The following is a 27,289-nucleotide window of genomic DNA, read 5'->3' on the forward strand; positions in this document are numbered from 1 at the left end:
TGGGATAAATTAGGCAGCAAGTGAACATTTTATCCTCAAAGTTGATGTTAGAAGCAGGAAAAATGGGCAAGCGTGAGGATCCGAGCGAGTTTGACGAGGGCCAAATTGTGATGGCTAGACGACTGGGTCAGAGCATCTCCAGAACTGCAGCTCTTGTGGGGTGTGTCCTGGTCTGCAGTGGTCAGTATCTATCTAAAGTGGTCCAAGGTGGTAACAAGGAACAGTGGATCCAACAGACGAGCTACTGTAACTCAAACTGCTGAAGAAGTTCATGCTGGTTCTGATAGAAAGGTGTCAGTATACACAGAGCAGCACAGTTTGTTGTGTACGGGGCTGCATAGCCGCAGACCAGTCAGGGTCCCCATGCTGACCCCTGTCCACCACCGAAAGTGCCAACAATGTGCACATGAGCATCGGAACTGGACCACGGAGCGATGGAGGAAGGTGGCCTGGTCTGATGAATCAGGTTTTCTTTTACATCACGTGGATGGCCGGGTGCGTGTGCGTCGTTTACCTGGGGAACACACGGCACCAGGATGCACTATGGGAAGAAGGCGAGCCGGCGGAAGCGGTGTGATGCTTTGGGCGACGTTCTGCTGGGAAACCTCGGGTCCTGCCATCCATGTGGATGTTACTCTGACACATAGCTCCTACCTAAGCATCGTTACAGACCATGTTCACCCTCTCATGGAGACGCTGTTCCCTGATGGCTGTGGCCTCTTTCAGCAGGATGATGCAGGAACGGTTTGAGGAGCAAAACAACCAGTTTGAGGTGTCGACTTGGCCTCTAAATGCTCCAGATCTCAAACCAATCAAGCATCTGTGGGACGTGCTGGACAAACAAGTCCGATCCATGGAGGCCCCACCTCACAACTTACAGGAGTTAAAGGATCAGATACCACAGCACACCTTCAGGGGTCAGGGCTGTTTTGGCAGCAAAAGGGGGACGAACACAATATTAGGAAGGTGGTCATAATGTTATGCCTGATAAAAAAACATGGAACTCCTAGTTCGTGCCACTACATTTTTCCTGATATTATCTTACAGATGCATTTCCCCCATTAAAACACTAAACCATTTTCATTTTATCATAGGGTTAGTCAAGGCATCCGAATACTTTCTGAATCTATCGTTTTTATATCGGATCCCCTCTGATCCATTACCCAAGCTTCTCATCTCAGTTCCTCCTGTGATCTGATGTGTGTTTGCTAGAACGAGTAGAATAGATTTACTTATGATTTATTTATGAGAATCCCAACAGATAACTGTGGATCGTCCACGTCTTCCTCCGTCTTTATTCCAAGGACATGAAATAAAAGCCACCAGAAGCAGCAGGATGCTGCAGGGATAATAGCTCCTGCACTGTTGGTACATTTGGTGCAATTGAATCAGCCGTATGGGGAACAGCTGCTCCTCTTATAGACGAGGTGGGGGAGGATGATGGGGGTGAAATGGGGAAGCAATAACGGGTCCTTCGGCGCTCGCATCGCCGTCATTTGGCCTGTTTCCCACCGGAGATTTCACAGATCGGAGGAGCATGTCGAGAAATGTGATCGTCACAAAAGATGCCAGTCGAACACGAGTCTTGTCTACGTTTAAAATCCATACATACTTAAACGTAGGCTCCTCATTTACCGATATAGATACGATATTTGCATACGCACAGTGTACAGCGAATTCAGAAAGTATTCAGACCCCTTAACGTTCACACGCATCCAATTGCCCGATTGCGTCATGCTTCCTCTACACCAATGCCGATCCCCGCTCCGATTGAGGAGAACGAAGCCAACCCACGCCCCCTCCGACACGTGGGCAGCAGCCGTATGCATCTTATCACCTACACTTTGACGAGTGCAATGTGGATCAGCACTGTGTACGGAGAGACACACCCTGACAGGCGCCATCAATCAGCCAGCAGAGGTCGTAGTTGCATCAGTCATGAGAGAGAGACCCTATCCGGCTTAATCCCGCCCATATCTAAACAAAAGGTCAATCGTTGTTCATGTGGCCGCTCAGCCCAGTCGGCAGGCATAGCCGAGACTCGATACGATGTATTAAAGATCCCAGCTCGGGTGTTCTAGCGTGTGTTTTTACCGCTGCGCCACCTGAGCAGCAGGATATTCCACTAGCACACCAGCACTGAGATTCTGAACACCCTGGTTCGAATCTCGGCTCTGCTACCAGTCGCCTGGGCGCCATCTAGTGGGCACAATTGGCAGCAGACAAAACTGGCCATCCAGTCTGCTGGGTGGGAAAAGACCGAAATAAGTGGGTGGGGTCTACAAACCTGTGCAAACAGATTACACCTTAAATGCTCCCTACTACCTACCTGATCAGCTGCCTCAGTAGAGAGGGTTCTAATAAGACCTGGAGCTCATAATCAGTACATTTAGACGCTCTACTAATTACATCACCACAGTTTTAGCTTACTAAGCTAACACAGTTAGCATCAGGACGTTCAAACCGACGCTAGCACACCAGCTAACGTCTCCCTCCATGTCCCGAAAACGCTCAAACTGTCCCTGACGCCCCAATTTACAAATAAACCACACTCGTATAATTACACCTTTATACAGATTAAACATCAATGAGAACTTATTTACATGTAAAAGGAACTCTGTTGGTTGCTCCGCGTTTGTTTCGGCCGCCACGTTTGTCATTTTTGGTTTGATCTTCAGCGCTGAGGAGGCATCGGACGCTCCCTCGTTATTCTGTCAGATCATCACTCAGAATTAAGGCGCCTCAGTAGGAGCATTTTAAGGGAGCTAAGAATTTAGACACGCCCTCTTCTCAGGAGTGTAGGATGATGGGAAATGCGTCTATTTAGAGAGATCACTAGTATCACGGGTGCTAACATGTAGATTGATAGGTAAAAATGGTAATTATGTCAATTGCCCTCATTATTGATGTCCGGTGTTTTGGTCCCAGGTAAAATCCGTCCTGCCCTCGTCATGATGCTGATTAGCCTGAAAGCCTGGATGCAGAATGACCCGGTCGCTTTCACAGAGCGTCATTAATCTTTTTTGACACGTTGGCATTTAGTCAATGGTGTTATGCAAGAGCTTTTTTATCACTAATGAAACGCCGGGGTGGAGTAAACGCCGTGGTGCTCTTAAAGAGGGAACAGAAATGATGTGACTGAACCTACCAAAGATCACATTCTCGAGACTCTGTGCCATGCCAGTCCTGAGAGTTTAAAAGCCTTGCATAGAAACCCAACAGTGGCAACCTTCTAATTACTAGTCCAGTATCTTAACCGCTGAGCTACAAGCTACCACCGCCCGGATTAGGACTCTTCACCGATCAGGCATAACATTAAAACCACCTCCTTGTTCTACAATTACTGACTGTAGTCCATCTGTTTCTCTGCATTCTTTGTTACCCCCTTTCACCCTGTTCTTCAATGGTCAGGACCCCCACAGGACCACCACAGAGCAGGTATTATTTAGGTGGTGGATCATTCTCAGCACAGCAGTGACACTGACATGGTGGTGATGTGTTAGTGTGTGTTGTGCTGGTATGAGTGGATCAGACACAGCAGTGCTGCTGCAGTTTTTAAACACCTCACTGTCACTGCTGGACTGACTGTCCTCTTCACACAAAGTGAGATTTAAAACGTTAGATTGGTGGCCTGAAAAAAGTTCTAACCTTAAACCATTTAAATTAATTTGGGATGAATTGGAATCATGATTGTGCACCGCCGTCACACTTCATAGGAAATAACGGCACAGCGGCGCAAAAGCGGTTTTGTCGCTTCTCATGTGAATGCGCCGGTGCTGAAGGGAATACGGTATTCCAAGATCAAGCATCTCCACCATTAAGAAGCGTCAGGAAACAATAAAGAAGTAAAACTAAAGTGCAGCTTTTACTGTATTTTTTATTGATGTGTAACTGTTAGTAATTGTATTTCAGTGTGTTTATATTATATTTGTGTTATTTTCAGTGTTTAAGTGTCAAAAACAACCTCATTATTTTACATGAGACTAAAATATCTGCAGCTCCACGGGACCATGGACGCATTAACAGGTTTTCCAAACATCCTTATGGGAAAAAACACCTCAAAACACAACGTCTTTAAAACTCAACGCCGCTCCCAGAACCGACTCACGTCCAGTTTTAAGGTAACAGTGTGTCGTGTTTCTGTGCTATGTGTCTAATTCTGGGTGACCCAGGTAACACAAATGACGCATCAAAGCGCAGCACAAAACGAAATAAGTTTAATTAATAACAATGGTGGCGATCTGGTCCCACTGTGGTTTACAAGGTGTAACGTAAAACCTCCTCGTACTGTCCCAACTTCTTTGAAATTTCATTACTGTTTTATTAAAAAAAATGACCAGGTGGTTCATAAATTGCTTGTATTTATTGATTAATAAGACTATTGTTGGTATGCATATCACCCTTTAATAAAGCTTTACCCAGAATTCCCCCGAAAAACCGCCCTGATCATCTTCTCACAGCTTGATCATCCTGTGCTGAGAGGGTCGTCACCATCCTAGCGATGCACCTTCTCTGACCCGGACCTTCACTCTGGATCCTTTGGTCTATCCTGCCTCTCTCTTCCTTGCACTTCTCAAGACATTCACAACACAGGCAGCCCTCCCTGACCAGGTACAAACACTCCACCTTTCGAACCTCGCTCGGTTTCACCGGATCTTCAGAAGGCAGTAGGTTCTCCTTGATGTTGACCGTTTGAAGGTTGGGTAACTTCTGGAGCCAGAGCGGGACACGAGTCAAAAGGTTGTTGAAGAGCCCGAGCTGGCGAAGCTCCATCAGGCCGGATAAAACCCGAGGAAGCGTGTCGATCTGGTTCATGCCCAGGTTAAGGCTCCGGAGGTTCTTGAGGAGCCCGAGCTCATGTGGAATCCCGGGCGTGGTCAGCCTGTTGTTGCACACGTTGAGGTTCTGGAGTTTCATCAGGCTCCCGATGGCCTGTGGAAGCTCCTCCAGATGGTTGCTGTGCAGGTCTAACAGGCGCAGGTTGGCGAACTTGCGGATCGAGTCGGGAATCTTCTTGAGCTTGTTGCGGCTCAGGTCCAGCTCGTCCACGTCGCACAGCTGCAGGATGCATTTGGGAAACGCGGCGATCTCCATGTTGCTGAGGTCTAAACGCCGCTTGCCGTCCACCGTCAGCTTCACGGCGCTTCTCGCCATCTTGAACGTGATTTTCCGGCCCGTGGACTCCTTCGATTTTCTTTTGCCCTTCGCCATTTGGCTTGTGGGGAAGAAACAGAACACAGAGTTGGTGGTTAGTGCTTCTATTTTGCACGCAGGTAAAATAAATACGGTGGAGCCTCGATTTAACGGACCTCCATTTAACGGACAAGGAAAACCTAATGTCCAGTTCGATTGTTTGCTTAAAAATAAAGGTAGTTCAGTAATCATCCACTAGCCGGCGCTCGTCTCTTTGCCAGGAGGCTCGCTTTGTTCTCGCCTTTTCTTGGTGTTTTATGCTTCACTTTTGCAGTTCTAGTGCCACCAGAAGTGCTTCAGACTCGGAATAATAGAAACTCTGAGCCCCCACTATACCATCACGGCAAAAGCAGTACACCAATTTTAATATTTATTTACATGTTTATATGATACACTCATCAACCTGAATCGAAGCATTTTTGGTTCCTTTGTGCTCGGTTGCCTCTCATCTTCACAAACAGTGCAGGTTACAAAAGGGAAAATGCAAAAATGGCACAAACTGGCTACTGATGAATGAAAACTTTCTAGAGTAGCGGTATTTTAGGTGGGCTGAGGTGTCCTTTCTGTGTGGAGTTTGCATGTTCTTCCCGTGTTTGTGTGGGTTTCCTCCGGGAGCTCCGGTTTCCTCCCACAGTAGATGAACATGACTGTGTTTGATATTAAACTAGAACTGATGAATCCTGTGTAAGCAGTATCTACCTGTCCTGTCATTAATGTAACCAAAGTGTAAAACATCACATTACAATCCTAATAAATAAATAAAACTGTATGTTGTGTTTACTCAGGTTGTCTCCTTGTATTCTGAAACAATGAAGTTGACCTCAACCCTGTTGACCTCATTCCACCTTTGGAATGAATAAGAACTGGTCTTTCCTGATCAGTAAACACAAAATGCATCCAAATGTCCAAATATTAGCATAAAAAATAAAATAATTCAGTAAATCAGTGTTTATATCCAGCAAACTCAGATTTATCCTCTTACCTGTTGTATCAGCGTCTATCCACAGCAGATCTTCCACCACAAGGTTCACGTCTGGAGCTCTTAGACGTTCCTAGTCCTCTTTGCGGCTCTTCATTCTCCTGAGGTATCTTCCTCGTGAATAATGAATTAGCCTTTCTCACTGACCTGTAAATAAAAACGACCAGCATGCTACTCACTTCTCCAGGATATCTGAAACAGTGCTGGCGTGACTCGGCTGGTTGTGTTTTCTAGTCACCAGGCAACAGTTTTATTGTTCCTGCGGGTTTGGGAACACGTTCACACAGGACTCGACACTGATTTGTATTTGCGGTGGTATTGATCTGTAAATTACAACGTTTACAGCTAGATTTTTAATCAAGCATCTTCGAAGGACGTGTTTTCCCAAAATCTTGTGGTTTCAACCATTTCCACAAATACAGAGGAACCTTAAATTAACAGATTTCAGATTTAACCGACAAAATCTGTAAAACTGGATGTCCGGTCCGATTGTGTTTAAAATTCCTATGAGAAGTGTACCAAGACCTGTAGTTCAGTAATTGTCCACTAGCCGGCGCTCGTCTCTCTGTTTACATGAGTGATAGGATTTATTTTGTCGGGAGGCTCGCTTTGTTCTTACCCTTTTCTTGGTGTTTTATGCTTTATGCCTAGTTCACACTACACGATTTTTGCCCTGATTTTCGCTCGGCGACTGGTCGGCGATTGATTTTCCGGGTCGGGAGCAACTCAGCGTTCACTCTGCGATCAAAACTCGGCTCTCAGTCGCTATGTGTGAACTATCCAACAACTCGACCCGACCGGCTCGCCGAGCGCTCGGCGACCGGATCGAGTTTTCTAGCACGTCAGATATCTGATCTCAGATGGGCAACTGGGAATGAGTGACATGTCGAACAGCCAATGAGAACGTAGGATACAGCGTGAGGGGAAACGCAGGAGAGGATATGGTTTATATCAGGATACACCGGCACACACACGTTTTACAGTATTTCTGATTTGATCGTCCTCTACAAAACATAATACCAACACTGCATTACAAAATTATTAATTAACCTCCACTTTACTACAGAACAATCCATACTGTTTGTGTTGCCAAATCCACTCAGATTCATTTATTTTTCCTCTTTGATTTTACGCTGCACATCAGACCACACACACTTTGATCACTCGCTACTTGTTGACGTTCATTCTTGGACGTGGTATCATTAAACCCCCTCGTCACTTCTCACGTGTGTTTTTGTTTAAAAGAAGAAAAAAAGGGAGACCAGAGAAGCTCGCCTGCAATTCCAGTTGGTGATGGATCGTGTAGTGTGAAACCCCCTATCGCCGATCAGTCGTGTAGTGTGAAATATACACCGACTGAAAGACTCCCGGGTGCAGGAGATCCAGTCGTGTAGTGTGAACTTGGCATAAACTGCTTAGTGCTTAGTTCTGCCAACACAGCTCAGGCAAAATATACAGAATTAAACCTAATGTATGTGGACCATGAGTTTGGACATCTCATTCATTAATATTTACATTTGCACTGTTTTTAGCACCTTTATCCAAAGCCACTCGAATTATAATTGAAAACGATTTAAGCAATTGAGGATTAAGGGCTTTGCTGTGGGTTATTCAAGATAGCCTAACATAAATAAACCATATAATCATAAACGTTTATTTTATATTAATTTAAAGGTAACCTACCTCAAAACAACTTGACCTACAATAAATAAAAGAAAACACACGAGTTTGTTCTATCAGCACATCACAGCCATGCCATTTCCTGATTCCCTGAAGATGGGAAAATCGATCTCCAGCCTTGATTTATGACTCTTATGGCTTTCCACAGGACAGACACTCGTCGCTTTCTGTCTAGATTAGAACATTCACGCTTGAACGGATCACCACATTTTATGACGTCACAACGTCAACGCTCTTAATGTTCAAGTGAATGTTTGTTATTTTATTTAAATGCAGGTAAAGTCTAGAGCTTATAAACACCTGTAAAACACATATCAAGGCATCATTTTATCCCAGTCTTGTATACATTACAATATTACATCCTTAATTTCAATGTGGGAAATAATGAGTAATAAGTAATGTGTACAGTAGATCGTCCTTTATAGGTATTTATTTTAACCCTTTCAGCTTGATAAAATAATATAGGCTAAATCCTAATTTGATACCTGCAACATATACCTAAAAAATCTGAGACAAAGCAAATGAAGAGCAGGAATGCTGTAAAATGTTTAAAAACAAACTAACAAACAAAACAATCGCTGGTTCCAGCTCCACCACTGAATGTCATCACATTATTATAATGTGTTATGGAAGGTAAATATACATAATGTATATACAAAATTAACAAGAAGCTGCAAAACCATTAAGCACAGGGCATTAAATAAACACGATGCATTTTGATGCATTTCGTTCCTGTTGGAAATAATGAATGAGCACATGAAACCCACCACAATGTCATAAATCCTAGTAGGAAACTCTTTGCTGTGTTTGTATTCGCTCGTCTGCCTTCACACACATATGAACCTGAGTGACTCCCATTCTTAATCCACAGGGTTTAAAATGATGTCTCCACCCTTTGCAGCTATAACAGCTTCAACTCTTCTGGGAAGGCTTTCCACAGGGTTAGGAGTGTGTTTATGGGAATTATTTTTGACCATTCTTCCAGAAGTGTATTTGAGAGGTTAGACACTGATGTTGGACGAGAAGGCCTGGCTCACAGTCTCCGCTCTAATTCATCCCAAAGGTGATCTATCAGGAGGTCAGGACTCTGTTCAGGCCAGTCAAGTTCTTCCACACCAGACTGGCTCATCCACGTCTTTATGGTCCTTGTGCTTTGTGCACTGGTGCGCAGTCATGTTGGAACAGGAAGGGGCCATCCCCAAACTGTTCCCACAAAGTCGGGAGCATGAAATTGTCCAAAATCTCCTGGTACGCTGAAGCATTAAGAGTTCCTTTCACTGGAACTAAGGGGCCGAGCCCGACTCCTGAAGAACACCCCCACACCATAATCCCCCCTCCACCACACTTTACACTCGGCACAATACAGTCAGACAGGTACCGTTCTCCTGGCAACTGCCAAACCCATGCCTAAGTGCTTGGTTTTATACACCTGTGGCAATGGAAGTGATTGGAACACCTGAATTCAATGATTTGGATTGGTGAGTGAATACTTTTGAAGTAAGCAAAATTAACTTACAGAAATATATAAGTAGCACCTTAACACTGTAGTTAGACAGGGTGTCCACATACTTCAGGCCATATAGAAGAACATTACACCTAAAATTGGTGCTACTTTTAAATAAAAAAAGATGTTTTAAGGAGCTGATTATCAGAACGTTAAGCATTTGAAGGGTGTGGCTGCAATACCAGATTTGGCCAACAGATGCCGCCAGATGCACTGTGTTAATCAAGGCTTCAACACATGAAGCGTTTTCAGTGAAGCGCTATTGCGTCAAAAATGTCATTTCACATCATTGTACAATTTTATGACAAATACACATTTAAACATATTAACATAGTAAACAAAAACAGCACAAAAACCCCGAAATCATATATTTTACACATGCCTTTTTCCACTGTTTTCTTTTTATATGCTAAATATGCTACATACGTGCTAAATATGCTAAAAATGCTACATTGAAGCGTGGGTATCGAACCAATAATAAATGAAACACCAGACTGGTTACTTATTTCTATTTCCCACCCTGTCTGGAAACTCTGAACTGTCACCCAACCCTAGTATACACCGATCAGCCATAACATTAAAACTACTGTCCATTTTATCAGCTCCACTTACCATACAGAAGCACTTTGTAGTTCTACAATTACTGACTGTAGTCCATCTGTTTCTCTGCATGCTACATGGTCAGGACCCCCACAGAGCAGGTATTATTTAGGTGGTGGATGATCCTCAGCACTACAGTGACACTGACATGGTGGTGGTGTGTTAGTGTGTGTTGTGCTGGTATGAGTGGATCAGACACAGCAGCGCTGCTGGAGTTTTTAAACACCTCACTGTCACTGCTGGACTGAGAATAGTCCACCAACCAAAAACATCCAGCCAACAGCGCCCCGTGGGCAGCGTCCTGTGACCACTGATGAAGGTCTAGAAGATGACCGACTCAAACAGCAGCAATAGATGAGCGATCGTCTCTAACTTTACATCTACAAGGTGGACCAACTAGGTAGGAGTGTCTAATGGAGTGGACAGTGAGTGGACACGGTATTTAAAAACTTCAGCAGCGCTGCTGTGTCTCATCCACTCATACCAGCACAACACACACTAACACACCACCACCATGTCAGTGTCACTGCAGTGCTGAGAAGCATCCACCACCTAAATAATACCTGCTCTGTGGGGGTCCTGACCATTGAAGAACAGGGTGAAAACAGGCTAAAAAGGTTTGTAGAGAAACAGATGGACTACAGTCAGACGTTTGTAGGTTGCTTTGGATAACAGCATCTGCTAATTGCTGACAATGTAAATGTATTGGAACCAAGGATGATCAACAGGGGGCGCTGCACAACACACAATGGAAATAAACAGTAATAACAAGAAGTCGTTTTATTTTCCATTTTTACTGTATAAAAAAGCAAACAATATAAAAAACCTGCATAAAATGTACATGTTAATCGTGCTAACCTTGTTCCACATCACTGGTTTACACAAAATGCATTCAGAAAATGTTCTGGTCAATCAAACATTGAAGCTACGTTGATTGGCGACTGGTTGGCGCAGCAGTCTACGGAGATATTGTAAAAGGGAATCTGACATGACTAAATTGGAGTCTCATTAGAAGTTTCATTTTACATTTAGGACTTTTCTTTGGCACAAGCTTGTGATATATATACATATAAATGCTCTATTGAGCCAAAAGTATGTAGACACCCAGGCAATGAGCTTGTTGGACTTCCCACTTCTATACCAAGGGCATCTTATTTCTCAAAGTGGCTTACAGTACTGTGACAGTATATTGTATAAGCAATTGAGGATTGAGGGTTTTGCTCAAGGGCCCAACAGTGGCAACCTGGCATTGGTTTCGATTACTAGTCCGCTGGGCTACAACTGCCCTACATTTACTTGATTTTGGCTTTTCCTTTGTGTCTGTAACAGTCTCTACTTTTATTTGGCTTTTAATAAGGCTTTCAGTTAGAGGTCAGACATTGATGCTGGACAGACTTGAACCAGCGACCTTTGGATTACTAGTCCAGTACCCTAACCACTAGGCTACAACTGCTTTTTCATAGGTTGAGCCTTGAGTTCCAGCGTTGCCCAGCATATCTTTTGTAAAAGAAGAAAAGAATTGTGACCATTGACCGGACCACGGATTGGGGACACCAAACTGGTCAGATGCACCGACTGGACTTCACTTTGTGTTCAAAAAGAACCCGAAAAGAGCCAACAGCTCTTCACACTTGTTAGTATATTTAGCTTAGGGGTTAAAGTACTGGACTAGTAATCTGAAGGTCACTGGTTCAAGCCTCACCACTGACAAGTTACTGCTGTTGGGCCCTTGAGCAAGGCCCTTAATCCTTAATTGCTTAGATTGTATTCTGTCACAACTGTAAGTCGCTTTGGACTAAAGTGTTTGCCGAATGCCGAAAATGTAAATGTGTACGTGAATATAACTGATAGGAATCAGTAAATGTTTTGGCAGTTGTAGCCAAGCAGTAAAGGTACTTGACTAGTAATCAGAAGGTCGCTGGTTCAAGCCTCACCACTGCCAGGTTACTGCTGTTGGGCCCTTGAGCAAGGCCCTTAACACTCAATTGCTCAGACTGTATACTGTAAGTCGCTTTGGATAAAGGCGACTGCTAAATGCCAAATATGTAAATGTAATAGGTGTCCACATACTTTTGACCTTGTGTATTCTCAAATCTCCGAACACAAAACAAGTGCAGATGAAAGACGCAAATATGATTTTCAATATTTTGCCCATGTCTAGTCTTCGAACCCAAGCTATCAATTAAGGTGCACGCTGAAGCACTAATTTGGGCACGGCCAGGCACAGGGAGTCGGCCCTGGCACCAGATAACGCCAGTGGTTATAAGGAACTGATGGTGAAAAAATGGCTGTTTATGCAGCAAAGAGACCCGGCAGACATAACACGGTGAAACGTTCATTACTGCGTTTACGCTTTCTTCAGTCGGCCTGGCGTCCCGCGCTACATCTGTATACGAAGTAAACGTAGACCAAAAAATATATATATACAGTATATAACGTACGTTATAAGTCAGAAGACTGTCTATAATAAAAATGTACAATATAAATAAACGACCATAAGCAGGTTCCTTCAGAAATGCCCCGCCCTACACCATGTGGTCCTCAAACAGGATCTGGGCGTACACCGTTCCCGTCTTTGAAGCTGTGGCGTCGGGTAGAGGTTTGACCAGTTCGAGCTCCGCGTACGTTAGACTCTGCTCAGCGATTTTCGGCTGTAGAGGCACACAAGACAGAAGCAGATTATTCAATCCTAAAAATAATAACAAGATTTATACACCCATCAGCCATAACATTAAAACCACCTCCTTGTTTCTACACTCACTGTCCATTTTATCAGCTCCACTTACCATATAGAAGCACTTTGTAGTTCTACAATTACTGACTGTAGTCCATTTGTTTCTCTGCATGCTTTGTTAGCCCCCTTTCACCCTGTTCAGGACCCCCACAGGACCACCACAGAGCAGGTATTATTTTCACTCTTATTTAATTTAAATAAATATGTTTTTATACATGTTTCACTCTTATTTAACGTAAATAAATATAAGTTTATTTTTATTTAATTTAAATAAATATAAGTTTTATAAACTTTTTACTCTTATTTAATTCAAATAAATATAAGTTTTATAAACTTTTTACTCTTATTTAATTCAAATAAATATACATTTACTTTTATTAAATTTAAATAAATAGAAATTTACTCTTATTTAATTTAAATAAATATAAGTTTTATAAACTTTTTACTCTTATTTAATTCAAATAAATATACATTTACTTTTATTAAATTTAAATAAATAGAAGTTTACTCTTATTTAATTTAAATAAATATAAGTTTTATAAACTTTTTATAAATAGAAGTTTACTCTTATTTAATTTAAACAAAATATTCAAATGAATAGAAGTTTACTCTTATTTAATTGAAATAAATATAAAATAAACTTTTCGCTCTTATTTTTAGGCATTAAATTTTAAATTTGTTGATATTTACAAACTAAAATCAAGTGCTGCAGGTAAATAAAGGTTCAGAAAAATGAACAAATCACAGAATCTTGTTTTTATTTTATTTTATAAAATGTCGCAGCTCGTAGTTTGTAGTTATTTTTAACAAAGATAGATCTAAACTTACCAGAAGAATTTTTCTGTGCTGAGGTTTTAAAAGTTTCGGCTTCCTGGGCTTGTCAGAAATGGGAGCTGGAAATAAAATATAAAATTATCAGCATGAAAAATAAAAAAATCTATACCCCTGAGTAACGAGTGTGAGCTGAACACGCTTTTTTGCCTCCTAAAACCGGGTGTAAATAACCTGCAGCTGCTGGAGGTGATTCTCATGATTATCAGAATTTATTATTTATTATTTATTTATCATTTTTACGTCAGTAAGTGGAGTTTTCATAACAAAACAGGACCATCTTTAATCTACACCAGCCGAAAAAAATGAGTCGCAGGGAAAAAACATAAATGATTAAATAAACTTGTATGGGAATTACTTTTTGTGGAGGCTTTATGTTATATCTTGTAAACCACAGTGGGACCAGATTGTACAGAGCTGCGTCGCTTGAAAAAATGTGGAAAACCCTGATCTACACTACATGACCAAATGTATCTGGACGCCCACATGAATGCGTCTGTAAATACACTAATCAGCCATAACATTAAAACCACCTCACTGTCCATTTTATCAGCTTCACTTACCATATAGGAGCACTTTGTAGTTCTACAATTACTGACTGTAGTCCATCTGTTTCTCTACATACTTTTTTAGCCTGCTTTCACCCTGTTCTTCAATGGTCCGGACCCCCACTGGACCACCACAGAGCAGGTATTATTTAGGTGGTTGATGATTCTCAGCACTGCAGTGACACTGACATGGTGGTGGTGTGTTAGTGTGTGTTGTACTGGTATGATTGGATCAGACACAGCAGCGCTGCTGGAGTTTTTAAATACCGTGTCCACTCACTGTCCACTCCATTAGACACTCCTACCTAGTCGGTCCACCTTGTAGATGTAAAGTCAGAGACGATCGCTCATCTATTGCTGCTGTTTGAGTCGGACATCTTCTAGACCTTCATCAGTGGTCACAGGACGCTGCTCACGGGGCGCTGTTGGCTGGATATTTTTGGTTGGTGGACGATTCTCGGTCCAGCAGTGACAGTGAGATGTTTAAAAACTCCAGCAGCGCTGCTGTGTCTGATCCACTCATACCAGCACAACACACACTAACACACCAGCACCATGTCAGTGTCACTGCAGTGCTGAGAATCATCCACCACCTAAATAATACCTGCTCTGTGGGGGTCCTGTGGGGGTCCTGACCATTGAAGAACAGGGTGAAAGGGGGTAACAAAGCAAAGAACAAAGAAACAGATGGACTACAGTCAGTAATTGTAGAACTACAAAGTGCTTCTATATGGTAAGTGGAGCTGATAAAATGGCTGATTCAAAATCATTTGAACCACTTTACACGTCCGAATTTGCTCCTTCCAGTTTGCTTGATGAGCTACAGCTTTAGTAAATTCATTATTGATGTAGTAATGTAATAAGAAGAAGATGATTTACCTTTAGCAGGGATTTCGGGCGGTTCCTCGACCCTCTGATCTTTTTTCTTCGTCTTATACCTTCTTTGTTTTTTGGGAAGCGCCGGCGACAGACTGTCCACACTAGTGACGGTCTCACCGGAACTAAACGTGAACAGACGGACATCAGCTTAGAGTTTCAATTTAAAATGTATATTTTATTTCTGCATGTTGTCCCCTTTTCTCCCTGTTTAGTCATAACCAGTTCCTCTTTCAGTGCTGGAGACCCAGATGGTGTATGAGGAGGGTATATTCTCCTGACACGCCCTCCCCCCTGATGCGATTCCTTCTTATTTACCCGTACTTCGGTGTATCGGCCTGTGAGGTCGGTCTCGCGCAGGGAGAGTCTCCACGTTTATCCACTTTTGTACATACGCCTTGTCTCCCAGACCCCGCCCACTTTTTAGTCCCATCTTTTCCCACCCAGCAGACTAGCGGCTGCACTGCCAATCGTGTCCGCTAGGGGGCGCCCAGCCGACTGGTAGCACAGCTGAGATTCAAACTCAGGTATTCGCCACATGAGCGCCTAAATAATACAATATTACAGTATTTAATTTTCTCACCTGTTCTGTGGACTCTTCACCAAATGGTAATTTTCTAAAAGGACAAGAGCAAAAAAAAAAGACAACATAAGATAGGATACGGGTACTGGGACACATACTGGGAATTTGTTACGTTATACTAGTATATAGAAGGTGTCTATAGCAAGCAATCATCATTGATGTCTTAACTCGACGTCAATTATTCCCCAAAACACGCTGAACCGTGGACTCGTCTCCCCACAGAACACGTTCCCACTGTCTTTCGGTCCATCTGAGATGAGCTCGGACCCAGAGAACCCGACAGCGCTTCTGTATTGAACCTGTACTGATGTGTTCGTGTTTCAGGTTGCATTTCTTGATGCAGTGGTGAGCCGTGTTAAATGACAACGCTTTTCCGAAGCGTTTCTGAGACCATGTGGCTGTATTTATTACAGTAGCATTGCACATTCAACAACAGTCTCCAGATCTTCTCTAGATCCTGGAACCTCCTTGACCCCAAACACCCTTGCCACCCTCCCACCCCAAATGAATGATGCGCACCTTTTAAATGCCTCTTCTTCTGAAGGTACTGGCAGCAGACGACCACGGTAAACATACACATGCACAAGAGTCCTACACAGCATATCAGCACTGCACACAGATACACATCTGAAACAAACACACACACACACACACACACCAGATCAGAACGTGATGAGAATACACTAAACAGTCAAAAGTATGTGGACACTGGTCTATACACTAACACAGATTCCCTCCCACATTAAGTCAGTAGAACCTTTGTGGGGTCTGGCACTGGTGCCAGATAAACAGAGGGTGACATGGTGGTTCGGTGGGTAGCACTATCGCCTGGGTTCGAATCCCAGGTGGAACAATCCAGGTCCGTTCTCCTTGTGTCTGTGTGGGTTTCCACCAGGAGCTCCGGTTTCCTCCCACAGTACAAATACATGCAGTCAGGTTAAGTGGAGCTACTAAAATTGCCCTGAGATAGACTGGCGCCCTGTCCAGGGTGTTTCTGGGTGCCTTGTGCCCACTGAGAGCCGGGATAGGTTCCAGTACCCCCGTGACCCTGATTAGGGTAAGTGGAATACCCCAAACTGTTGCTTCAAAGTGATCGTATCACATTTTATGTGTCTGGCTAAAAGACCTGAAGTCAGTAATAAGAAGTGATGTCCACATACTTTTGGCTATAATGTGCACCTTAGTCCAGATATGGAAAACGACCTTCAGAGTTCCGTTTGTTTTCCTTTCATCACACGGTTTAGACTAAATTTGGAAATAGGAACCAGGACGAGGTTTCTTTAGTCAGATTGCTGAAATCCAAACTTCTGCTCCACCTCCAGGGCTGGTGCACGTCTCGGAGCTGGGCACTATTTTGGTCCGGGACCGTACGGTTCAGAATAACTCTGTGGCTTACCTTCAAACAGACTCCAGAGTCGCTCCTTGGGCCGGGCGGCTGGGAGTACGTGCACTGCAGAAACAGAAACGGAGGAGAGACGTAAGGGCTCATCACCGAGGGTTAAATAACGTTAATCACAGGCCGGCGTGGGTGGGATGACAGCGTGGAGGCCGGCGCTTTCCCTGGGCGTGCTCTTCCTCCCGATGCCCGACACCCTTGGGGAGGCTCTGAAATATTCATGAGCCTGGCAGTCGGTGCCCACGCATGGCGAAATGCCATCGGAAGTCTAACAGTGTGTAAAACCATTTCAAACTGTGGGCATCTGTATGTAGATGATTTGACACTTTTGGGAATACTTGCTTTAAGATTTTGGAATGTGTCTATATATATATATATATATATATATATATATATATAATTATTATTATTATAAATATTCTGCTCTCTAATAATAATAACGCTCCGGCCGTCTTAACCCACAACACACACAATGTGTAAATGTTCCAGCAGCTTCCGGTGTAGTGACGAAGCGTCGCTCCCTACTCCCTACACACTCTGAAGTTCACTTCATTTGAACATTCTCGTTACCTTTGGATCAGAATCTCACTTAAAATGGTGGAATACCCTACGTAGTGCACTTCACAGGAACGACCGGGGTGAATGAAACGCTCCTACAGAATCGGCACTGATGGTTGAAAGAGCGCTTTCTGAACCAATCAGAGCTTCTGATTGTAATTGTTAGTAAGAAATGCTGTTATTTGCATTTATTCGGTTTGCGTCACACAGATGACGTGGTAATGAAACGCTCGATCGGCTTTCTAACGACTTCCTGTTTTACTTCACCACCGGGAAAAGTTTGGAGGTTTTTAATTATAAGCACATGTACAAAATAACGTATTCTGTTCCTAATGGGACGCACGCTTATAAATGTAATAGCGTCTGGAAGAACAGAAGCTAAGGTAAGCAGCGGTTATGATTGTTTTTGCTGTGTTTGGGATTTTGGCCGCTGTGCCGTGATTTATCGAGCGCTTTTGTTCTGTAATGAAAACAAAACGTATCAGTTGAAGCTTTTAACTGGAACCTTCTTGTTATAGAAATTACATTCATTTACACAATGAGGAGGAAAGTAAAGACACGAAGTAAAACGGCTAAATACACTCGCTAATCTGTTGTTGTTTTTATCTGAACTTACAGATTATTTCTTTATTTCTACGCTACATTTACAAGATATGTTTTGTGTAGATTATATTGACTCCTGACTCGACTCAGACTCGTATTTTGTGACTTGTGAACATCTCTGGTGAGAGTTTGTGTCTGTGTAGATGTAGGATGAGAATGCCTGGCTCACAATTGACATTCCGCCTTTATAATTAGAGCACTGTGCAGACCAGAGACTTGCAGAGAGCCGTACCGCGTATGGCTGAGTGTATCAGCCACTCCTAGAACAGCGAGCAGTGGTCAGTGATGAACCCTGTCGGACACTCGGGAGCTGGAGATCTCGGCACTGGAGGGCTGGAACAGCAGAAATTCCCACAGACACATTCAAGACAAGACTTGAAGCTACTGTAGCCACGAGGTTAGGGGGCGACTCCATGGTGAGACATCCATAATTAGGGATTATTAATGCCTGTCAGAACCGGACAATGAATAGAGGCTTTCTCTTGGTCACCAAAGTACATTTCGGAACAATGATCTACCACAGCGTCCATTCGTCCGGTTTAAAAGGAGACGTCCAGCTGCCAGAGAGACAGAGGCTCTCAGACGACATTAATAGCACAGCTGCATGAATACTGTCCAAGAAGCTGCCGGTCAGTGTACACGGCTTTTATTAGACGCACAAGTTACGAGGGGTCCGGATACTGAACAGGGTCTGTCCTTTTTATTCCAAAGTCGTCGTCTCGAGTGCGGTCCAGTTCCTCACCAAAACCTCGTGTTGTTCTCCTGCCCACGAGTGCAGTCCAGTTCCTCGCCAGAACCTCGTGTTGTTCTCTTGCCCACGAGTGCAGTCCAGTTCCTCGCCAGAACCTCATGTTGTTCTCCTGCCCACGAGTGCAGTCCAGTTTCTTGCAAGAACCTCGTGTTGTTCTCCTGTCCACGAGGTCCAGTTCCTCCCCAGAACCTCGTGTTGTTCTCCTGCCCACGAGTGCAGTCCAGTTCCTCCCCAGAACCTCATGTTGTTCTCCTGCCCACGAGTGCAGTCCAGTTCCTCGCCAGAACCTTGTGTTGTTCTCCTGCTTACGAGTGCAGTCCAGTTCCTTGCCAGAACCTTGTGTTGTTCTCCTGCCCACGAGTGCAGTCCAGTTCCTCGCCAGAACCTTGTGTTGTTCTCCTGCCCACGAGTGCAGTCCAGTTCCTCGCCAGAACCTCGTGTTGTTCTCCTGCCCACGAGTGCAGTCCAGTTCCTCGCCAGAACCTCGTGTTGTTCTCTTGCCCACGAGTGCAGTCCAGTTCCTCGCCAGAATCTCGTGTTGTTCTCCTGCCCACGAGTGCAGTCCAGTTCCTCCCCAGAACCTCGTGTTGTTCTCCTGCCCACGAGTGCAGTCCAGTTCCTCCCCAGAACGTCGTGTTGTTCTCCTGCCCACGAGTGCAGTCCAGTTCCTCCCCAGAACGTCGTGTTGTTCTCCTGCCCACGAGTGCAGTCCAGTTCCTTCCCAGAACGTCGTGTTGTTCTCCTGCCCACGAGTGCAGTCCAGTTCCTCCCCAGAACCTCGTGTTGTTCTCCTGCCCACGAGTGTTTTGGTGTTTTTTTTTTTTGCTTATGTCTCAAATTCACCATGGCTCCCTTTTGGATCGGTCAGTTTCCATCGGGTCTGGCTGCACGTCCACCCGACACCTCCCTCAAATCGTTCTCCTGCCCACAAGCGTCGCCGGACTCGCCCGCTCGCCTTGTCATGCCACCGTGTACTTAAATCAAAACCACATCCTTTACGCCGCGGTACACTGTCTATGAGAAAACACAAGAGCTTTCGACGGCTGAGGCATACTCGTTTCCCTAAACCGTCATAGCTGGGTTTAACAATATTCTACTCGGCCAAAAGTATGTGGACACGTCTTCAGTGACGACTTCAGTGATCAACATCCATTGCAAAAAAAGCACCGTCCATAATCTGTGATGGTAAATTATTTGAACCACTTTATTCCCTCCAAAATTTGCTCCTTCTAATGAGCCTGATGAGCTGCAGCTTTAATACATTTATTGTTATATTAAACTAGACGCCTCCTAGTATATAAGAGCATTCGGCATTGATATCTCTTGAACCTTGACCATTTTTCTCAAAAACAAGCTGAACTCTGGACGAGTGGACTCGTCTCCCCACAGAACACCTTCCCGTCTTCTTTCGGTCCATCTGAGATGAGCTCGGACCCAGAGAACCCGACGACGCTTCTGTATTGAGCTGAGGTACGTCTTTCTCTGTGTGTAATAGTGATAGAGTGTCAGGTTGCATTTCAGGGCAGTGATAGCTCAGTGGTTAAGGTACTGGACTAGTCATCAAAAGGTTGCCGGTTTAACCTCCTAAGTTAAGCAGAAAACAATTCAAGAATTCGAGCCATTGATGCTTAAGGGCCTTATTTAGGGGCCCAACAGTGATGTGAGCGGGCTTGAACCAGCAACACTGTGATTACTAGTCCAGTACTTTAACCGCTAGGCTACAACTGCCCATAAAGACAACACATTTACATTCCCGGCATTTAGCAGACGCTTTTATCCTAAGCAGCATACAATTCAAGGCGTTAATGGTTAGGGGCCTTGCTCAAGGGCCCAACAGTGGCAACTTGGCAGTGGTGGGGCTTGAACCAGCAACCTTATGCTTACTAGTCCATTACCTTAACTGCTAAGCTACAACTTCCCAACTCAGGGGCCCAACAGTGATGTGGGGGGCTTGAACCAGCAATACTGTGATTACTAGTCCAGTACTTTAACCGCTAGGCTACAACCTCCAAACTGCCCATAAAGACAACACATTTACATTCATGGCATTTAGCAGATGCTTTTATCCAAAGCAGAACACAATTCAAGAATTCAAGCCATTGATGCTTAGGGGCCTTGCTCAGGGGCCCAACAGTGATGTGGTGGGGCTTGAACCAGCAACATTCTGATTACTAGTGCAGCATTAATCGTTAAGCTACCATTTTCCCTGCGAGACCTGGTTTGACGAGTGTGGTGGAAAAGAACTCCATTGGTCTGCATGGACCACTGATGAGCTCAACCCAAGTGAATACCACTGGGATGAATTGGAATGTTGACTGTGAGCTTCTCATCCAACAATAGTGACTGTCCACCAAAGCCTTTCCAAAAGATTGGAGGTACAAAGGGGGTCAACTCACTACAAACGCCAATGGTTTTGGAACGGACCTTCCAGCCAGCTCATGCTCACGTGTCCACATACTTTCGGCTGTACGGTGTACATCGTACAGATTATCGTACCTCTGAGTTCGGTGGCCGCCGCGGACACGTCCGAACCTTTCCACCTGTCGCGGTGCTGTTTGAACTCCTGAACCCGACAGCTGTACAGACCGGCGTCGTCCCTGGACACGCTGAGGACCAGGAGGTCGTAGATCCTGCCCTGCTTCACCACCATGAGCTTGATTTTGGGCCTGATGAAGCTCTTGGTGTAGTTCCCGTAGAACCTGGACTTCCTCAGGTTCACCTTGGCCAGGAGCTGCTCGTCCCCTCCCGAGGCCGGATGGAAGATCCAGCGTACGACGGGCGGGGTGTCGGGCGTGAGGCGCTGGCTCAGCTGACACGACAGGCTGGCGTTGTTACCCTCAGCCACCACGGTGAACGGGGACGGCGTGACCGTGACGTTGATGGAGACGACATCTGGAGACGAAGAACAAATGACCATTCATTAATGAAAATATACTTTATATAGCCTAGTGGTTAAAGTAGTAGACGAGCAATCAAAAGATCGCTGGTTCAAGCCCCACCACTGCCAGGTTGTCCCTGTTGGGCCCCTTAATGGCTCAGACTATATGCTGTAGCTGTATAATAAGTCGCTTTGGATAAAAGCGTCTCCTAAATGCCAAAAATATTTACATTTGCATTGTGACAGTATACACTGATCAGCCATAACATTAAAACCACCTCCTTGTTTCTACAATCACTGTCCATTTTATCAGCTCCACTTATTATATAGAAGCACTTTGTAGTTCTACAATTACTGACTGGAGTCCAGCCTGCTTTCACCCTGTTCCTCATGATTCTCAGCACTGCAGTGACTCTGACATGGTGGTGGTGTGTTAGTGTGTGTTGTGCTGGTATGAGTGGATCAGACACAGCAGTGCTGCTGGAGTTTTTAAACACCGAGTTTACTCACTGTCCACTCTATTAGACACTCCTACCTAGCTGGTCCACCTTGTAGATGTAAAGTCAGAGACGATCGCTCATCTATTGCTGCTGTTTGAGTCGCTCATCTTCTAGACCTTCATCAGTGGTCACAGGATGCTGCCCACGGGGCGCTGTTGGCTGGATATTTTTGGTTGGTGGACGATTCTCAGTCCAGCAGTGACAGTGAGGTGTTTAAAAACTCCAGCAGCGCTGCTGTGTCTGATCCACTCATACCAGCACAACACACACTAACACACCACCACCATGTCAGTGTCACTGCAGTGCCCTGTGGGGGTCCTAACCATTGAAGAAAAAGGGGGCTAACAAAGAATGCAGAGAAACAGATGGACTACAGTCAGTAATTGTAGAACTACAAAGTGCTTCTATATGGAAAGTGGAGCTGATAAAATGGACAGTGAGTGTAGAAACAAGGAGGTGGTTTTAATGTTATGGCTGATTGGTGTACAGTCTGAGCAATTGAGAGTTAAGGGCCTTGCTCAAGGGCCCAACAGTAACAACCTGGCAGTGGTGGGGCTTGTACCAGTGACATTTTGATTACTAGTCAAGTACCTTAAGTACTAGGCTCCTAACTGCTCCTATTAATATGGGCACAGAGAAGTCACCAGCAGCAGTCGATCATATTCATTGTACATTTTCATTACTTAGCAGACACTTTTATCAATATAGTGGTAGCTTGGTGGTGGTGGGACTTGAACCAACAACCTTCTGATTACTACACAGGTGCCTTACCCACTGAGCTAATTTTTTGACCTGAGAAATTAAGACACCAGGACCACCATGTCCAAAACTGATAATATTTTACAGACCTGGCAACCTCTGCTCCAGTTTACTGAGTGTACTGGTTTCGATGGCCCATATGGAAAGCGTTATTCGGATCCCAGACACATGTCAGCCTGGCGAGGGAAGCCAATAATAACAGCTTCCCAATTTTTATTAACATGCGTCCCTGCACGTCACGCCAACATCTGGATTTCTAGTTTCGGGAGTCGAACCGTCGGCAGACAGGAAAGCCAAACAAACAAAGGTGCGTTTAACGTCTCTGTGTGTGCTGAAGTCGCGGTGCTGGATTTAGTAACGGATATCGTGCACCAGTATGGCTTCGGCTCCAGTTTGGGAGCTGGGAGCTGGGTTGTGGTGTTTACGGTATTCTGGTCAGGCCGAGTCACCAACCACAACAGAGTCGGAGCCAAAAGAGTCGCTTTCTGCTCCCGAAAATAATCTGCACTCAGAAATATACTTGTTTTTGTTCAGAGCTCAAGAAGGACATACAGCATGTTCAAAAGTATGTGGACAGCTGTTGTATCTAAGAGGGATCTTTTATATGTTGGTTATAAGCGGTGAGGGTGGGAGGAGGAGTAATTGCTCGTGTCTGAGAGACTGATACCCCTTTTCCACTGACGGGGATCTGGCGAACTAGGGTTCTCATCTGGCACCACAGAATATTCGGTTTTTCAGCGCGAACCGTGATGTCATCTGTTGGCGTGTCACAGTGTAGAGGTTTGGGTGCTTTCACATGAGACATTATAACATTATATAGAATTTAAACCACAAAAAATAAAGCGTAACGTGGCTTGTTGTACTAAAACAATGACCGATGAAGTTGGGCAGTACAGAGCGCTTATAACCAGTACAGAGCACTTATAACCAGTACAGAGTGCTTATAACCAGTACAGAGTGCTTATAACCAGTACAGAGCTCTTATAACAGTACAGAGCACTTATAACAGTACAGAGTGCTTATAACCAGTACAGAGCACTTATAACAGTACAGAGCACTTATAACCAGTACAGAGCACTTATAACAGTACAGAGCACTTATAACCAGTACAGAGCGCTTATAACCAGTACAGAGCACTTATAACCAGTACAGAGCACTTATAACAGTACAGAGCACTTATAACCAGTACAGAGCACTTATAACCAGTACAGAGCACTTATAACAGTACAGAGCACTTATAACCAGTACAGAGCACTTATAACCAGTACAGAGCACTTATAACAGTACAGAGCACTTATAACCAGTACAGAGCGCTTATAACCAGTACAGAGTGCTTATAACCAGTACAGAGCACTTATAACAGTACAGAGCACTTATAACCAGTACAGAGCACTTATAACCAGTACAGAGCACTTATAACCAGTACAGAGCACTTATAACCAGTACAGAGCTCTTAATAAGGACAAAACAAAGATTGTTGTGTTTGGTAGCAAAGAAAAGAGGACCAGTGTCAGTGAGCACCTCAGTTCCCGGGCTCTAAAAACCAAAGACCAAGTCCAAAATCTTGGCGTTGTAATAGACTCAGATCTCACATTCACCAGCCATATAAAAACCATCACCAAAACAGCCTTCTACCATCTCCAAAATCAAGGGTCTAGTGTGCCAACAAGACCTAGAGAAGCTGATCCATGCTTTTATCTCCAGTAGGGTGGACTATTGTAATGGTCTCTTAACTGGACTTCCCAAAAAGACCATTAAACAGTTACAGCTCATTCAGAACGCTGCTGCTAGAGTTTTAACTAAGACGAAGAGAACTGAGCACATCACTCCAGTTCTAAAATCTCTACACTGGCTTCCGGTTAGTTACAGAATAGAATTTAAAGTGCTGCTACTGGTCTATAAATCACTGAATGGGTTCGGCCCAGAATACATCTCAGAAATGTTTAGAGAATATAAACCCAGTAGATCTCTTAGATCCATGGACTCAGGTCAGCTAGTTGAGCCCAGAGTTCAAACTAAACATGGTGAAGCAGCATTTAGCTGTTGGGCTGCATATAACTGGAACAGACTGCCAGGAGATATTAGATGTTCCTCAAATGTAGAAATCTTTAAATCCAGGTTAAAAACTTTTCTTTTTTCTTGTGCCTATGATTGAGCTTGAAATTTTTGCTATTACCCTCATTTTACCATATTTCTTTTAGTTTTTCATGCTTTTCTAAATTGTAGTGTATATTTTACTATATTTTCCTTTAGTTTCCATGTTCTTAATTTTTTATCTCTCTTGTTTTAATTTCATATTCCCTAAATCGTAGGGTATATTTTACAATATTTTCTTTTAATTTTTCATGTCCTTAATTTTTTATCTCCCTTGTTTGAATTTCATGTTGTCTTAATTGTAACTAAATGTTTGCAAGAAGTCTTTCTGAGGTTTTAGATCTCAGGAATGTTTTAATGCTTTTAATTTTTCCTTATGTAAAGCACTTTGAATTGCCACTGTGTATGAAAGGTGCTATACAAATAAACTTGCCTTGCCTTATAACCAGTACAGAGCACTTATAACCATAACCAGTACAGAGCACTTATAACCAGTACAGAGACACTTATAACCAGTACAAAACCAGCGGGTCGGTTCTCTACAAAACACCTGGTTTGAAGACACCTGAACAGAACCGGTTCAAGAACCAGAGTTCTTTTGGTGGAAAAGCGCTATGAGAGACTCTTACAGTCTGGATTTAGCTCCATCTGATTTCCACCTTTTGGGACGCTTAAAGAAGCTTTAAGGGGAAGAAGATTTTCATCTGGTGATGATGTGAAAGCAGCGGCGCATTAGTGGCTGATGGCATTTTCCAGCGTCAATGCTTCGGAAGGCGACGATGTAGAGAAGTGATGGAGTTTGTTTTTAATTCTTGATAAATAGAGTTTAAAAAGTGCTGAAACTTTTTGAAGATCTCTCATAGATTTTTGAAACGTCTTATTGAGCGCCTTTGGGATGAATCGGAATGTCCATCCCAAGCCAGGCCTTCTCCTTTAATGTCAGTTCCTGTTGCCTTTCTAAAGTGTTCAGACCATTTATAGGGTAGTTGTAGCCTAGTGGTTAAGGTACTGGACTAGTAATCAAAAGGTCGCTGGTTCAAACCCTCTGTCAGGCCCTTCAGCAAGGCCCTTAACCCACAAGTGCTTAGACAGAATACTGTCACAGTACTGTAAAAAGCGCCTGCTAAATGCTCACTCGCTCACTTTCTTAACCGCTTATCCAATCAGGGTCACGGGGGGTGCTGGAGCCTATCCCAGCTTTTCAGTGGGTGCAAGGCACACAGTAACACCCTAGACGGGGCGCCAGTCCATCACAGGGCACACACACACACACACACACACACACACCTATAGGGCAATTTAGTGTCTCCAATGAACCTGACTGCATGTTTTTGGACTATGGGAGGAAACCCACGCAGACACGGGGAGAACATGCAAACTCCGCACAGAAAGGACCCGGACCGCCCGGCCTGGGGATGGAACCCAGGACCTTCTTGCTGTGAGGCGACAGTGCTACCCACCGAGCCACCGTGCCGCCCCCTGCTAAATGCTGAAAATGTACATTTGATATATATTCACACCAGCGCCGAGATTCTGAACTCCTCGGTTCGAAACTCGGTGTTGCCACCGGTTAGCTGGGCGCCATCTAGCGGGCATAATCGGCAGTGCCTGCAGGTAGGGATGACCGGACTATGCTGGTGGGGTCTTCAAACGCTGTGTACGGACCCTGATTAGCAGATAGAGGCGCCTGTGCAGAGTGCATGGGTGGAAAAGGGTTCCGTTAGGGGCTGTGTGTGGGTCGGAGGAGGCGTGAGCAGCAATATACCCACCTCAACTGCAAAAAATCGGGGATCCCCCAGCAGCGGACGACAAATTGACTACGATAAATTGACTATGATAAATTGGGAGAAAAATGCATAAAATATAATAACAGTAATAATTACAATAAAAGAAAACAGGTTTATAATCAGGCGTCCACCATGAGAGAATGCTGATCAAATTTAGGCAAGAACCCAAGAACCCAAGTCCAGCGCTCCTGTCAGTCCACAGTTTTTTGGTCAGTGCACACACACACACACACACACACACACATTACAAACCCAATCCGAGTATTGATTAGATACCAGAACAGGAAGTTCTTACCTTTCAGAAGGACACTAGTCAGGAGAACTCTGAGCGCTGCACAGATCTTCATTCTCCACCTCGACTGGCTCCATAAAAAAGTTCCGTGGTGCCACAGAGAGGCGCCGCCGAGTCCTCCTTTCTTTCTCCTCCGTCTCCTC

The 27,289-nt window shown here is 44.2% G+C and overlaps 2 protein-coding genes across 2 annotated transcripts; both read right to left on the reverse strand.

Annotated features, from left to right (window-relative positions):
* Positions 1–4,344: 4,344 nt before the first annotated feature.
* lrrc18b (leucine rich repeat containing 18b) lies at positions 4,345–7,999 on the reverse strand. Its single transcript, XM_063004027.1, has 3 exons — positions 7,856–7,999; positions 6,176–6,319; positions 4,345–5,215 (listed from the first exon to the last, which is right to left on the reverse strand). Exon 3 carries the CDS (start codon positions 5,209–5,211, stop codon positions 4,447–4,449), a length of 765 nt encoding a protein of 254 aa, XP_062860097.1. The 5' UTR covers positions 5,212–5,215; positions 6,176–6,319; positions 7,856–7,999; the 3' UTR covers positions 4,345–4,446.
* Positions 8,000–10,748: 2,749 nt separating this feature from the next.
* Positions 10,749–27,275, reverse strand: vstm4b (V-set and transmembrane domain containing 4b). Its single transcript, XM_063004028.1, has 8 exons — positions 27,150–27,275; positions 21,333–21,728; positions 16,925–16,978; positions 16,048–16,155; positions 15,529–15,562; positions 14,949–15,070; positions 13,519–13,583; positions 10,749–12,607 (listed from the first exon to the last, which is right to left on the reverse strand). The coding sequence occupies exons 1-8, from the start codon at positions 27,199–27,201 to the stop codon at positions 12,482–12,484; spliced, it is 957 nt and encodes a 318-aa protein (XP_062860098.1). The 5' UTR covers positions 27,202–27,275; the 3' UTR covers positions 10,749–12,481.
* Positions 27,276–27,289: the final 14 nt, after the last annotated feature.

The sequence above is a fragment of the Trichomycterus rosablanca genome, chromosome 10 (genome assembly GCF_030014385.1).
Source record: "Trichomycterus rosablanca isolate fTriRos1 chromosome 10, fTriRos1.hap1, whole genome shotgun sequence".
Classification (NCBI taxonomy): Eukaryota; Metazoa; Chordata; class Actinopteri; order Siluriformes; family Trichomycteridae; genus Trichomycterus; species Trichomycterus rosablanca.